This window comes from Lotus japonicus, chromosome 3, assembly GCF_012489685.1.
Source record: "Lotus japonicus ecotype B-129 chromosome 3, LjGifu_v1.2".
NCBI lineage: Eukaryota > Viridiplantae > Streptophyta > Magnoliopsida > Fabales > Fabaceae > Lotus > Lotus japonicus.
The window spans coordinates 20,206,236-20,222,501 of NC_080043.1; the positions used below are offsets into that span (position 1 = coordinate 20,206,236).

Genomic DNA, 16,266 nt, shown 5'->3' on the forward strand with positions numbered 1-16,266 from the left:
TATTCAGAAACGGCTTTGTTGTAAAAAGACAAGAGTAAGAGCCACGTTTTGGCTGCTGATTTTCTTCTAATCTAAGAGAATCTGAATGAGTATATATGAGTCTTTCCAAGTGTATTTTTTACTGAGGTTGTTGGCAAGGCTTATTGAATCCTGAAAAATAAATTAAAGGGTGTCTCTCCAAAGGGAGGGTATAGAGAAAATGGGGAGCAATAGCATGTTTCGCTATGCTGATGGGGTGGATAAGTTATTGATGTTTTTTGGGACCCTGGGAAGCCTTGGAGATGGACTGCAGAACCCTCTCATGATGTATGTTCTCAGTGATGTGATCAACGCCTATGGAGACAAGAATAGCATTTTGACAAAGCATATTGTAAACGAGGTGAGAACTTGTTCAACAAAATCACTACAAGAGCAATTTATGTGGCATAATACCTACACAATTTTGCTGGAAATTGCTTTTGTTACATTTTAAGAAGTTGTTTAATTTAGATGCTAAAGCTGTCTGGTGAAATTCAGAACATATTTTTTGTTTACTTCTATAGTATTATGCAGCTATGAACTTCATTTAAGTCCAATTGTGGTGCTAAAAGGATGATGTACACATTAAAGTAGATTAGCTATTACTTTTGTCTGGAGCAATGCTATATGTTATGGTAAGAAAACTAAGAAATACAAGAATTGATGACGTGACAAAACTAACAGTATTATTTGACGGAAATCATGGAGGGGTTAGTGGGATTAAGCTTCCACTGCTTGTGTTTCATATCGTAACTTAAACTAGCATTTTTCTTTTGTTATAGTTTATGCCTTTATGGTGTTACACATTAATATGTTTTTTAAGTAAAGCATCTAAACACACCAAGTAGAAACTATGCATGTGAGGAAGGATAGCACTTATGCTAGGTCTTACTTTTTTATTATGTAACACTGGACTTCCATGTATGAAGAGACAGAGGTTTACCACTCACAAGGTTGAGAAAATTGTCATTCCAAACCTAGCTGTTATAAAAATGAAAATAAAAGCCAGTTCTTTTTCTGGAGAGAACAAAAAAAAGTGAGGTCCCCATATGAGAACATATACTGCATACTCATGTCTTTGCGATAAATAAAGATCTAATAGTATTGTTTGTGAAGGAGGCCTAACTCAACCCAAAAGCTAGCTCAAAAGTTAATGTTTGCACAACCATATATAGCCAATGTGGGACTCTAGGGTGACCCAAATATGGGGAGTCAACAAATGGATCTAGGATAGGGGCCCAGGCCCATGGTCAAACAACCATTGACTCTGATACCATGAAGGAGGCATAACTCAACCCAAAAGCTAGCTCAAAAGTTAAGGTTTGCACAACCATATATAAGCAATTGCTTGGCCACATCTCTAGCCAATGTGAGACTCTAACAGTTTGGATCAGCTTCTATTTCTTCATAATTAATTCTGACAACCAGATGCTACCCTCAAATTGATTTTAACTTTAGAATCAATTCTAGAACGATTTCCAAACATGCACTTATATATACTACCTAAGTTACAAGAGACTGGAAAATATCCAGCCCCAGTGTCTAATAACTAAAAAGCATCATTCTTTTCCCATTTTAGGCATGCATGCAATATATCTAATTTGACTTCTTTACAACAAATGATTTTTATACATGATTACTTAACAGTTTTTGAGATTGCCACTTCACTTTCCTTTTTTCAGTATGCATTCAGGCTTTTATGTGTTGCAGTTGGAGTTGGGATTTCTGCTTTTATAGGTAAGTTGTACACTTCAATATAGCTCAATTACCTTCCTTGGATCCTTGAATAATTCAAATCAACTTGGAAGTTATGCAAGAAGCATAGCTATTATTAGAAAAATGAATCTAACTACTTTTCATGCTTTATACCAATTGATAATGGCTAAACAGAAGGAGTATGTTGGACAAGAACAGCAGAGAGACAGGCTTCCAAAATGAGAATGGAATACCTAAAATCAGTCCTAAGACAAGAAGTTGGTTACTTTGACACCCAGACTGATGGTTCTTCAAAAACCTACCAAGTTGTCTCACTCATCTCCTCAGATGCAAATACCATCCAAGTTGCCTTGAGTGAGAAGGTTTGTCAGCAATTATGCCTTTCCCACTTAGGATGAAACTATGATCATAAATTATATTTCATTGAGGAGGCTGTGATTTTTTTGAGGTGAAAGTTATAGACCTATGTTAATGAATTCACAAGATGCAAATGCTCAGATTATAATGGCTTAACTTCAACTTAGTCCTTCTGTTATAGGCATGTGTGATTTTGACCACCTCAATAACTTTTTGGCTCAAATTTAGTTCATTAATCTTTTTTAATTGCTACAATTAAGTTCTTGTTTCGGTTTTCCTATCTGTAAAACCTTCAAATCCTTGTTTTAATAATCTTAATTTTGAGGTTTGTGATTGATAAGGGATATGAAATGAATTGAAAAGTTCAAAAGTCAGATATTTGGGAGACATCTAATAAATTTTGAAAGGTCTACAGAAAGAAGAGTTTCTGGTTCTGAAGATGGGGAATTTGGGATTTTATATTTTTAAATTGCATTTAATATAATTTTAATTAGTGAACTGAATTTAATTTGGTATAACCAATTCAGTTTGAGAGGCTGTGTGTATAAAATAAGGATTTGAGGTAGAGAGAAATTGACAGATGGACTTCATTATAACAATAAAAGAATTATAGTAATTAAAACATAATATTATTGAGAGATCAAAATCTTGCATATTAGAGGGATTAAAAGTTCATTTAAGTCAATTATAATTCTTCAAACAAGAAGGATCCTTTCGGTGATGTAACCCAAAAAGTGGATAGGCCTTCAGGTAATAGACTAGTGCCTATTCAGTTTATGTGCATCAGTGACATACTTATTTATACACTTATATATCATTAGTATGTGTTTGTTAGGACTTAGGAAGGGAACCAATGGATCTGAAAATTGCATGAATTTGAAAGCTTATTAATTCTGTAACCTGATAAACATATGGATTTCAATATCTAACAAAAGAATTTTTTTTATGCTTTACTAATTTACACCTTCTTCTGAATGTAGATACCTGACTGCCTGGCTTACATGTCAACATTCTTATTCTGCCACATCTTTGCATTTGTACTTTCATGGAGACTTACACTGGCAGCTATACCACTCTCTTTCATGTTCATTGTTCCAGCACTTATGTTTGGAAAGATTATGCTGGATGTCACAATGAAAATGATTGAGTCTTATGGGGTTGCTGGTGGCATTGCAGAACAAGCAATATCTTCAATAAGAACAGTTTATTCTTATGTTGGGGAGAACCAAACACTGATCAGGTTCAGCAGTGCACTTCAAAAAACTTTGGAATTTGGAATAAAGCAAGGTTTTGCCAAGGGCTTGATGTTAGGAAGCATGGGAGTTATTTATATAAGTTGGGGGTTTCAGGCTTGGGTTGGAACTTATCTGATCACTGAAAAAGGAGAACAAGGTGGCCATGTGTTTGTAGCTGGCTTCAATGTCCTCATGGGAGGACTGTAAGTAATTTTATCATTATTTACTGGATTTAATTTATATGCATGGACATTGTGAATAGTTTTACACCAACATCCAATCATATATTGACATCTTTCTTTTTTGGTATTTTCTGATGGTGTAAAGATTATTGAATAAAAAACTGTTTCTCCCTCACTTTGCAATCTGATTGGTTTTTAACATTGTAAATTGTACCTTTTTCTCATTTTCTTATTTTGATTTATTAATGATGTGACAAAATAGTTAATCCCGATTGGACGTTTGTTTAAAACTTTTTTACACTGTCAGTACATAGTTATTAAACTCTTATTGATTATGGTTCACATTTCTAATGTTGAATGGTTTTACTAATATGTTCAACATCATGAATTTCAGGAGCATTTTAAGTGCCCTTCCAAATTTGACAGCCATCACAGAGGCAACTTCTGCCATCACTCGCCTCTATGAAATGATTGATAGGGTGCCAGATATAGATTCTGAAGACAAGAAAGGAAAGGCTTTATCACATGTGAGAGGAGAAATTGTATTTAAAGACATCTATTTCTGCTACCCATCTAGGCCAGATTCACCAGTCTTGCAAGGATTTAATCTCACTGTTCCAGCAGGCAAGAGTATAGGCCTTGTGGGGGGTAGTGGTTCAGGAAAATCCACTACAATTGCACTGCTTGAAAGGTTTTATGACCCTGTTGAAGGAGAAATACTCTTGGATGGCCACAAGATTAATAGACTTCAATTGAAATGGTTGAGATCCCATTTTGGCTTAGTAAATCAAGAGCCAGTTCTTTTTGCCACATCAATAATGGAGAATATAATGTTTGGAAAAGAAGGAGCTTCAATGGAAAGTGTAATAGATGCAGCTAAAGCAGCAAATGCACATGATTTCATCGTCAAGTTACCGGATGGATATGAAACTCAAGTAAGTTGACCTCAACTCTTTTGCTCAGATAAAAATTTGGAAACTAACTAAAATTAGATATGAAGGACAAAAGAAGAAAACAAGGCACTTAAATTCTATAAATATGTTCATGTTTGAGACGATTTTCTAAGTAGCTTGGAATTTTAAAATTTATTAATCACATCTGAAGCTCTCAAATGATTTGTAGCACATGAGTGTATCAAAGTAGTTTGACCATTAACATAACATTAAAAGTGTTAGAAATACAATACAAAACCATTCATCTGCCATTTACCCAACACCTTAAAGGCTTAAACTTTTATGATAGTGTTGGGAACCCCCCAACCACACAACACGCAATTAACAGAGAAAAGAGTTGAAAAGCAATTGATTGTTTATTGATGACAAAGGGAATTACAGAGAAGGGAATGGACCCAAATTCTGACACAGAGCAGTGCTCCTATAAGAAGCTTAGAGCTTCTTACTCATGACTCAATTTAGCTAAGAATCTAGATACCTCTCAACCTCCTCTCATCACCCTTATATTGTTAGGTGGAATTACAATCAGTATCTCTCTCTCTCTATTCCGTTAGAGCCTAATTAGTCTTGCCCACTTTGCCCCTTCTAGAATACACCCTCCACAGCTTGGGCCCTTGTGAGTGTTGATTGACCAGAGGCTCCGCATTTGGGCTTTGCTGACTTATGGCCCCATCAATGCCTCCTCCTGAGAAAGCAACCTTGTCCTCAAGGTTGAAGGAGGGAAATTGGCTTTGAATGGTGATGATGTCTTCCCAAGTTGCCTCGTCCACAGATTTCCCCTGCCACTGAATCAATGCTTGAGGAATCGTTGCCCCTTGTCGAGTCACAGCACGAGTGGCAATCACAGAGACAGGTTGTAATGTATTCAAGTCCTCACCTTCCATGTCTCCCGGTAACTCAGGTTCAACAGCATAGTCCCCGATGGCTTTCTTCAACATGGATACATGGAATACAGGGTGAACACGAGCCCCTTCTGGAAGTTGCAAGCGATAAGCTACTGCACCAATGCGAGCCACGATGGGGTATGGTCCATAGTATCTTGCTGCCAGTTTGGGAAAGACTCTGGTGACCACAGACTGCTGTCGGTGAGCTCTAAGCTTCACAAAGACCCATTCGCCGACTTTGTAGGATTTGTCCACACGTTTAGAATTCGCGTAGGTAGTCATGCGATCCTGAGCCCGAGTCAGGTGACTCTTCAATTGGCGCAATGTTTCATCCCTATCCATCAAATCTCCCTGTACAGATGCCACTCTGGTTTCCCCAATGCCCCACCTAGTTAAGGTTGGAGGTGGCCTACCATACACAGTTTCGAAAGGCGTAAGCTGTGTGGCAGAATGGAAAGTGGTATTAAACTAGTATTCTGCCCAATGCAACCACAATGCCCAAGTCTTTGGTTGATCAGCCGAAAAGCACCGCAAATAAGTCTCAAGACAACGATTCACCACCTCCGTTTGACCATCGGATTCAGGGTGATATGCAGAGCTCATTCTCAAGTGCGTTCCTTGGAGGCGGAAAAGTTCCTTCCAAAAATGACTGACAAAGATTGGGTCCCTGTCACTTACTATGGAAGATGGAACTCCGTGTAACCTGATGACCTCCTTAGCAAACACTTCCGCGATACTTCGAGCTGAATATGGATGACGGAGGGGGATGAAGTGAGAATATTTGGATAAGCGGTCCACCACCACTAGAATGGCATCAAACCCCTTCGATTTGGGCAGCCCCGTGATGAAGTCCATTGAAAGGTCTTCCCAAATCCTCTCAGGGATTGGCAGTGGTTGAAGAAGGCCCGCAGGAGACGAGGCTACATACTTCTGGCGCTGACACACATCACAATTTTGCACATATGTTTGAACAGTGCTCTTCATGCCCTGCCAGTACACATTAGCTGCCAGTCGTCGGTAAGTTCGAAGGAATCCGGAGTGTCCTCCTTGAAGAGAAGAATGATACTCATCCAATAATTTGGGAATTAGAGATGAATTGCGTGGTAGAACCAACCTGGTATTGTATGTTAACACCCCATGTGTGTATTGATACCTAGGATGTGATTGTGCATCCTCTTGCAGGTCTGCAATGAGCTTGGTCAGCTTGTCATCTGCCTTAATTTCCTGTTCCAGTAGCTGATGATCTTCCCAGATTGGAAAAGAAACCAGAGCCATAAGAGTATGGTTTTCATAAATGCGAGACAAGGCATCAGCGCCACGATTTTGTGGCCCAGGTTTATATATAATGTCGAAATTATACCCCAATAGCTTTGCGGCCCAATTTTGTTGGTCCCCTGTCACGATTTTCTGATGTAAGAACTCTTTCAAACTCTTCTGATCTGTGGATACCGTGAAACGTCTGCCCAGCAAATATGGTCTCCAATGTTGTATAGCCAGGGCTACTGCCATGAGCTCCTTCTCATAAGCGGATTTTGCCAAGTTGCGTGTTCCCAAAGCCTTGCTAAAGTATGCTATTGGATGCTTCCTCTGCTGAAGGATTGCCCCGAGACCATGCCCTGATGCATCACATTCTATGACAAATTCCTCATCAAAATTGGGTAATGCTAGGACTGGTGCTTCAATCAGTTTTTGCTTGAGTTGAACAAAAGCAGCTTGAGCTTCAGCACCCCATACATAAGCGTTTTTCTTGGTGAGCTCGGTTAATGGTTTTGCGATCTTGCCGTAGTCCTTAATAAATTTGCGGTAGTACCCTGTCAATCCAAGGAAACCGCGCACCCCCTTCACATTAACCGGGACTGGCCAATTCATCACGCTGGAAATTTTATTGGGATCAACTGCGACCCCTGCCTCTGAAATTTGATGCCCCAGGTACTCAACCGTGGTCTGTGCGAAATGACACTTTTTGCGATTCGCTGTAAGGCTCTGTTCTGCTAGAATTTGAAGGACCTGTTCCAGCTGACGTAAATGTACAACCCAAGTTGCGCTGTAAACCAGGATATCGTCAAAAAAAACCAACACTCCCTTACGCAACATGCTTTTGAAAACTTCATTCATCAAGCTCTGAAAAGTTGAAGGGGCGTTCATCAGACCGAAAGGCATTACGAGGTATTCGTAATGGCCTTCATGCGTTCTAAATGCAGTTTTGTGTACATCTCCTGCCCGCATCAAGACTTGGTGATACCCTGACTTAAGATCCAATTTGGAGAAGTATTTGGCCCCGTGGAGTTCATCCAAAAGCTCTTCGATTACCGGGATTGGGAATTTATCAGGGATAGTGACTTTGTTCAGAGCTCTGTAATCGAAGCACATTCGCCAGGATTGATCTTTCTTTTTCACCAAGATCACTGGACTGGAATAAGCACTCGAACTGGCCCTTATGATCCCGGCTTCCAACATCTCCTTTACTTGCTTTTCGATCTCATCCTTGTGTAGATGGGGATATCTGTAGGGTCGCACATTCACTGGCCCTTGTCCCTCTTTGATGTTGATTTGATGCTCTCTTCCTCGACTTGGAGGAAGGCCCTGTTTTGTCTCAAACACGACACTATAACGCTGAAGCAGTGCCTCCAATTCCTTCTGTTGTGTACTCGTGATTCCTGCTTTGGATTCTCCTGTACTGCCAGCATTTTCAGAAATCCACCCTGTACCAATTTCTCCCTGTCTAACCGGGTGCACCAAACTCTGTAATGCCATGAGTGAATCCTTACTTGATTCCACCCCTTGGAGTTGTATCCATTGTTGATTGCTCCAAAAACTCATGTGTTGTTTCTGCCAATTGATGATTGTGTCCCCCAGAGTCTTAAGCCACTCCATTCCTAGCACCAAATCAGGTCCCCCAAGGTCAAACAATTGGGGTGAGCACTGAACTTGGTACTGACCCAAGGTAATGGTGAGAGGCTGACAGCGTCCCTGTGCGCGCGCCCTGAATCCATCCCCAAGCTTCACCGTCATTCCCGGCGTAGCATCCACCGTCCAACCCATTCGCTGCACGAGGTGTTGATCGATGAAATTATGTGTTGCTCCAGAATCAATCAACACCAGTACAGGAACTCCGGCGATAGTGCCCAAGAGTCGCATAGTACGGGGTTGGTCCTTTTTTTCCCTATCCAAGTTGTAAAGGCTCATCAAGCTGAGTTCCCCCTCAGAGTCTTCTTCATGCTCATTGACCTCCATGGCCAACACCTTGCCTTCTTCCATGTCGTCGTCACTCTCCTCCACTACCAAGACCCGTAAGTGCTTGTCGGGGCATTGGTGCATAGGGTGAAATGGGCCTCCGCACTTGAAGCAGAGACCTTTTTGCTTTCGCTCCATCAGTTGAGGGTATGTGAGGTGATTAAATCCCCTATCCCTTGGCCCATTGCGTCTGGCCTCATTCGGTCTTTCACTCCTTGGGCCGTTTAGCCCATTTGTGTTCGTCACTGGGGGTCGGGTTGTTTGAGTCGGGTCTTTACTACTCTTGACCCAAACCCAGTCCGCTCCACCCGGTCTCGTTGAGCTTCCACTGTTGGGCCTGTAACCCGAACCCCCATAACGGTTGCTCCGGCTCTGACCCGCACCGTTCTCGCCCCGCACCTCCTTCTCTACAGCTCTCGCAACTAACAACAGCTTAGATCTGGAAATTTCTCCCATGGCGACGAGACTCCGCACTTTCCCCCGAATTTCCTCCTTCAAACCATGGAGGAAATACCCCAGATGCTGCTTATCGGGCAATTTTGGGATCTGGGCAGTGAGATATTCGAACTCGGTGATGTATTCTTCCACCGTTCCTCGTTGCCGGAGTTCTGTCAACTGCTCATAAACATCGCCTTCTCCGTGTCCTCCATACCTCTCCAAGAGAGCTTCTCTCAGCTTCTCCCATGTCAGCTCTTCCTCTGCTTCCAGGAGTGAGTTGTAGAAATGGATCGTAGCTCCTTCCATGCTCAGTTGAGCCAGACCCACCTTCACCTCCGGCGAAGTATCCTGAACTCTGAAATACACTTCAGCCCTCGAGATCCATCCAGCAGGATCTCTTCCATCGAACATTGGCAACTCCACCTTCCTGACCGATTGTCTGAACTCGGTAAGAACATCTCCTTGCAACGACGGTTGTCGATGTGTGCTCTCCTTGTCCCCGATTGGTTCCGGCGATAGATTTACGCCTCCGCTTCCGTCGTCTTCACCGGGAATCTTCTTCCCCATTGCACGCTCCATCATCAGCGCCAACGACGCCGGCAGATCCTTCACCGCGAGTGTGACCGCAGCTAGGGAAGTGCGCATTTCTGCGATTTCGCCTTCCAACGCGTCTACCTTCGCCTCCATCTGGTGTTTGTTTTGCTTGACCTTCTTAGGTGGCATTCACTGGCTCTGGAAAGAATAATCCGGTAGGTCGGACCAAATTGTTGGGAACCCCCCAACCACACAACACGCAATTAACAGAGAAAAGAGTTGAAAAGCAATTGATTGTTTATTGATGACAAAGGGAATTACAGAGAAGGGAATGGACCCAAATTCTGACACAGAGCAGTGCTCCTATAAGAAGCTTAGAGCTTCTTACTCATGACTCAATTTAGCTAAGAATCTAGATACCTCTCAACCTCCTCTCATCACCCTTATATTGTTAGGTGGAATTACAATCAGTATCTCTCTCTCTCTATTCCGTTAGAGCCTAATTAGTCTTGCCCACTTTGCCCCTTCTAGAATACACCCTCCACAGCTTGGGCCCTTGTGAGTGTTGATTGACCAGAGGCTCCGCATTTGGGCTTTGCTGACTTATGGCCCCATCAGATAGTTGGTTCATGACATGGTATTGAAGCTAATCCCAATTTGAATTTGAAATTAGATATCTCATGATGGGGATAAGGGCATTGACCTACCCGGTCAATAGATATCCCATGATGGGGATATGTGCATTTTGATGAATATGAAGTTTGTTATCTCCACGCTCCAGATGTCAAGTCTTGGGCGTGAAGAGGTGTTAAGTTTCACTTATAAGTGGGGAACAATCCTCACGTCTAAGATAGATTTTGGGTAGAATTAGATCCACCCAAAATTTTAATAAAAAGGAACAAGAAATTTTAGTTTTTTTTTCAAAACTTAGCTCTTCTCATTATGATAGCAGCTTTGGCTGAAGCCTTATTATTGAAAACTACAATTGTTTTGCTAGGTGGGACAGTTTGGGTTTCAATTGTCTGGTGGGCAGAAGCAGAGGATTGCAATAGCAAGAGCTTTAATTAGGGATCCAAAGGTTCTCCTACTTGATGAAGCAACCAGTGCATTGGATTCTCAGTCTGAAAGAGTGGTACAGGCAGCTCTTGATCAAGCTTCAAAAGGAAGGACAACAATCATCATCGCTCACCGCTTGTCGACAATAAGATCAGCCAACCTCATTGCAGTCCTTCAAGCAGGAAGAGTGATTGAATCAGGCACTCATAATGAGCTCATGGAAATGAATGGTGGGGAGTATGCTAGAATGGTAGAGTTGCAGCAAGGAACAGCAACTCAAAATGATGAATCCAAACTTTCCAATCTTCAAATAGAAGGAAACAAGAGCTTCCACTCTCACAGGATGAGCATTCCTCAAAGTCCAGGAGTGAGTTTCAGATCAAGTGCAACAATAGGCACTCCAATGTTATATCCCTTCAGCCAGGGATTTTCCATGGGGACACCTTACTCCTACTCCATCCAATATGACCCTGATGATGATAGTTTTGAAGATAACAACATGAAAAGATCAAATTATCCAGCTCCTTCGCAGTGGCGTTTAATGAAAATGAATGCACCTGAATGGGGAAGAGCTGTGCTAGGACTCTTGGGAGCATTAGGCTCAGGAGCAGTACAACCTGTGAATGCATACTGTGTGGGAATACTAATATCAGTTTATTTTAACCCTGATAGCTCTGAGATGAAGTCTAAAGCTAGAACCTTAGCCCTCATTTTTTTAGTAATTGGTGTTTTCAACTTCTTCACTAGTATACTCCAACACTACAATTTTGCAGTGATGGGAGAGAGGTTGACTAAAAGAATAAGAGAGAAAATACTTGCAAAATTGATGACTTTTGAGATAGGATGGTTTGATGATGAAGAGAACACAAGTGCATCCATTTGTGCAAGGTTATCCTCTGAAGCCAACTTGGTTCGCTCCCTTGTCGGCGACCGGATGTCTTTGCTTGCGCAAGCAGTATTTGGATCTGTATTTGCCTACACTGTTGGAATTGTTCTCACATGGAGGCTTTCCCTTGTCATGATTTCAGTGCAGCCGCTAGTCATTGGAAGCTTTTACTCAAGAAGTGTCTTGATGAAGACCATGGCAGAGAAAACGCGAAAAGCGCAAAGGGAAGGAAGCCAGCTTGCAAGTGAAGCTGTCATAAACCACAGAACCATAACTGCCTTCAGTTCTCAGAAAAGAATGCAGGCACTCTTCAAATCCACAATGGTAGGACCTAAAATGGAAAATATCAGGCAGTCATGGATTTCAGGCTTTGGTCTTTTCAGCTCCCAATTTTTCAACACTGCATCATCAGCATTGGCTTTCTGGTATGGTGGGAGGCTCCTTGTAGAAGGGCTTATAGAACCAAAGGAACTCTTCCAAGCATTTCTAATATTGCTCTTCACTGCATACATCATTGCAGAAGCTGGAAGCATGACTTCTGACATATCTAAAGGAAGCAATGCAGTTGGATCAGTTTTCGCTATCTTGGACAGGAAAAGTGAGATTGATCCTGAGACTGCTTGGGGAGGAGATAAGAGAAGGAAGATAAGAGGCAGGGTGGAGCTGAAAAGTGTGTTCTTTTCTTATCCAACTAGACCTGACCAAATGATATTCCAGGGTCTGAATCTCAAGGTTGAGGCTGGGATAACAGTGGCACTGGTGGGGCACAGTGGTTGTGGTAAATCAACCATCATTGGTCTAATTGAAAGGTTTTATGATCCTTTGAAGGGAACGGTATGCATAGATGAACAAGACGTCAAGTCCTATAATTTGAGAATGCTGAGGACACACATTGCATTGGTGAGTCAGGAGCCAACACTTTTCAGTGGAACCATTAGAGAAAACATTGCCTATGGGAAAGAAAATGCAACTGAATCTGAGATTAAAAGGGCTGCAACTCTGGCTAATGCTCATGAATTCATAAGGTAAGAGAACTATGCTAGGAAAAAAATATGAAATTTTTGACAATGGTGATTTTTAAACAACATGGATCCTCTGCAGGTTGATTCATAAAAGATTAAAGGTTAAATTGGTTAAAACTTTTATATACTTCTCAGGATCGAGTGTACTTTTAAATTGGTTAACACTTTTTTTCTAATGTTGGTGAATGACTTACCATAAAACTTTTACATACTTTTATATCGAGTGTACATCTCCTTGTTGATCACCAAAATGCAAATTTCACTAACATTCTCTTTTGTCTTCTTGGTGTTTGTGATGGCAGTGGAATGAATGATGGATATGACACATACTGTGGAGAAAGAGGAGTTCAACTTTCAGGAGGTCAGAAACAAAGAATAGCCATAGCTCGAGCCATACTGAAGAATCCTGCAATTCTTCTTCTCGATGAGGCAACAAGTGCACTTGACAGTGCCTCAGAGATCTTGGTCCAAGAAGCACTTGAGAAGATAATGGTTGGAAGAACATGCATAGCAGTGGCACACAGGCTATCCACAATACAGAAATCAAACTCCATTGCTGTGATTAAGAATGGGAAGGTTGTGGAACAAGGTTCACATAATGAATTGATTTCCCTTGGACGTAATGGAGCATATCATTCTCTTGTTAAACTTCAACATGGTAGCTCCCCCCCTAGATGAACTCAAGTAGTTGTAATATATGGTAGACTATTTTATCTTTTTTGCTTTGTAAGGATAATAACGTACCAAATGTAATCATAAAGTCTAGGTTGCTCTATATGATATTTGAGTGTGCATCTTCAAGTTTGTAATATTGTATGCTTGAAAAGTGGTATAGATTATAGACGAGAAAAATATGTTTTTGCTCTGTGTATTAACATCAGGGTCTATCAGCTTTAATTACTAGAAATTTTATTTTATATATTTGAGTCCCTATAAAATAAAAAATATAGTTCAACGACAGTTGATAGATAGTTAGGCTTCTTAAGCATATACAGGTTTGATCCGTAGACGGTGTGTATGAAGAATGATTTTTTAGGAGAGACTCTACCCACTTAATATATTCTCCGAGTCTCGAGGGGAATAGTTTCATAACCGTCAGTTGTGGGATACTTCAAAAGAAAAGAAAAAAATTCTTCTTGTTAGTGAAGACTATTTAAGTGGATATCTGATCATTAGAGACACTGATTTAGAAACAGGGTTTGAAGAACAGTTTAAGCCTCATAATACAAGATGGCATAGAGATAAAGTGAAATGTAAAGGGCACTTTTGAATTCAAGTTATGCTAACCCTGAGCATTTAATTTGAAATGGCATAGAGATAAAGTTCAAAAATTGTGATTTGAAAATTGTTAAGGTGATCTACAAGCATAATTGCAACTTATGTTAACCTACCGAACTTGTGCTTTCATGGATTTAAGATTTGGTGGTGCACACATGAAGATGATGATATTTTATTTTCAGTTGACTCTTCTCTCTTCATGCGTACCCTTGTTACCACTCTATTGAAATTATACATGTGAGTTTCTCACAGGGCATTGTAACTGATGCTAACTATGATGTTGGAGTGAAGCCAAATAATCCAGCCAGCACTAATGACGTTGTTCCTTAGTCAAGAGGGATCACAAGATGAAGACACAACTATTATCTAACACACTGCACTCTGCACATATTTTTGGTATGATGTGTAGTGTAGGATAGATTTGTCAATAGGACTTTTTCAATTAGTTGTATAACTGTGGCTTTATAGTCAACAAATTTTGTTGGCATGTAACTAGTTTACTCAATTCAAAATGTCATTTTCTTTTCAAAAACGATACTTTGATGCCTCTTAAGTCTTAATGCACTTTGCAATTAGTTTACTTTGTCTTTTCAAAAAAAAAAGTTTACTTTGTGCCTCTAATACTACTTTCTTTTGCTATAAACATTATCTGAATTGATGAAATTGTTGAATTTTTGTTTAAAGTTTATTTAGGGAAGATCATTACTAATTAATGTTCATTAAAAGAGATTACCAAGAAAAGAGAAATGTGTGGGGGGAAAAAGAGAAGAGAAAAAACTTGGCAAATGATATAATGAATGTAAAATCAAGAAAAATAGAAAATAACAATAGTATAAATGAGAGGTTGAACTTAAATTTTGCAAATTTTACAATGTCTTTTTCTTTCATTGCAACATTTCTCTTAAACCGGACAGTCTACATCACATTAGAATTTGGAATCCTTAAAAATACAATGAAGCAATTAACAAACACACCAAATCAGTCTTCCTCTTAAAAAAATACACACCAAATCAAGTATAAAAGAATGTTTAAAAAAAGTATAAAAGAAATAAAAAATCGTTGCTTTCACATTATTTTATTTTACCCTCTTGTCTTGCCTATTTATCTCCGCAATTTTTATTATGAAAATAATTATTCTCTCTTTTTTTTAGGATAAAAAACAATTTAAAGCAAAAAAATTAAAAATAAACACACTGTCAACTCTAAGTAAATCCAGTGAGAAAAAAGAGAGCGAGGAACAATCCGAGAACAGAAGCACGGAATCCCCGAACCTGAGCAGCTTCGGACCCGAACCGCGGCGGAACTTTGCCGAGCCTAATCCCCTTGGGTCCCACCTTCTCACCGGAGCTAGCGTTCACCTCCACGTTAGCCCCTCCAAACAAACGGTGCCGTTTCGTGGAGAACAACGACAGAATCTCATACTTCACCTCCGTCGCAAACTCCACCCTAACAAACACCATTCCGTTCTCCGCCAACGCCACCGTGTGGTTCACCCCGCCGCTGCGTGCCACGGCGGAACCGTCCTTGTCGGCGGTCTTGCCGTGGCCCTGGTAGAATCCGTCGACGGTGGCGTCGACGAAGGGCAACGTGGTGTTTGTGTCCGTGAAAACGGAAAACGCGAGGCGAACGGCGTTGTATCGGACGCCGGTGTAGATGTTGGGGTTGGTGAGTTTGAGGTGGAAGAACACGGTGTTGTTGGGGTGGTTGTGGTGGCCGTTATGGCGGTTGGTTGTGGTGGTGTTGAGGGAGGGAATGTGGAGGGATTGGAGGTAGCATTTAGGGTGTTGGGTGCGGAGTGTGAGCCACAGGAAGAGGCATGTGATGCCCGTGCTTATGAGGAAGCTCACGCAGCACGCGCAGCAGTTCTTGCGTTGCGCCCGCCGCGCCATCCACGGTGGTGGTGGACGGTGGAGGAGAGAAGAAACAAGGAAGAAAAGAGAACAATACAATACTTTGCTTCTTCTTTTTTGGTTTCTCTTAGTTTGGTTTTGGAATGTGAATTGTGAATGAATGGCTATGCATGCATGTTAAAGGCTGCTGCATGTTCTTTCTTTGTATGCTACGTTTCCTCTTTATTTCTTCTTTTCTTTTCCCTTTTTTTTTTTTGAAAATCATGGCTTCACAATGGAAACACTCAGCCACATGAGTAAAAAGTAGAGTATATTTATCATTTGATTGAAGTTTATGATATATCAAACTGCTTCTTCTGGTTTAATTCTGAGTAAATAACGAAATATATGGTAAATTGCTTTCTAGTATTTGGTTGATATATGTCGGCCACCACCAACGTGACAGAAGTTTCCCGGAAAGAGATGAAAATTCTCTCGTATTCATATATACTCATGTTAAAAAAATTATGTAAATTTTTCTAAGCTATGTATTAATTAAGGTAGGATCCACTTTCAAAAAAAAAAAAGTAGGATCATAGGAATGTTTAAAAAGAGAAAAATAGACATAAAAACTCCAACATAAA

At 40.6% G+C, this 16,266-nt stretch overlaps 2 protein-coding genes across 2 annotated transcripts; one reads left to right on the plus strand and one right to left on the minus strand.

Annotated features, from left to right (window-relative positions):
- LOC130748593 (putative multidrug resistance protein) lies at nucleotides 1–13,378 on the plus strand. Its single transcript, XM_057601821.1, has 7 exons — nucleotides 1–379; nucleotides 1,701–1,755; nucleotides 1,909–2,096; nucleotides 3,072–3,529; nucleotides 3,903–4,443; nucleotides 10,549–12,518; nucleotides 12,818–13,378. Exons 1-7 carry the CDS (start codon nucleotides 200–202, stop codon nucleotides 13,191–13,193), a joined length of 3,768 nt encoding a protein of 1,255 aa, XP_057457804.1. The 5' UTR covers nucleotides 1–199; the 3' UTR covers nucleotides 13,194–13,378.
- A 1,264-nt stretch (nucleotides 13,379–14,642) lies between these two features.
- On the minus strand, nucleotides 14,643–15,939 carry LOC130748720 (protein NDR1-like). Its single transcript, XM_057601965.1, has one exon. The coding sequence runs from the start codon at nucleotides 15,680–15,682 to the stop codon at nucleotides 14,996–14,998; it is 687 nt and encodes a 228-aa protein (XP_057457948.1). The 5' UTR covers nucleotides 15,683–15,939; the 3' UTR covers nucleotides 14,643–14,995.
- Between the last annotated feature and the right edge of the window lie 327 nt (nucleotides 15,940–16,266).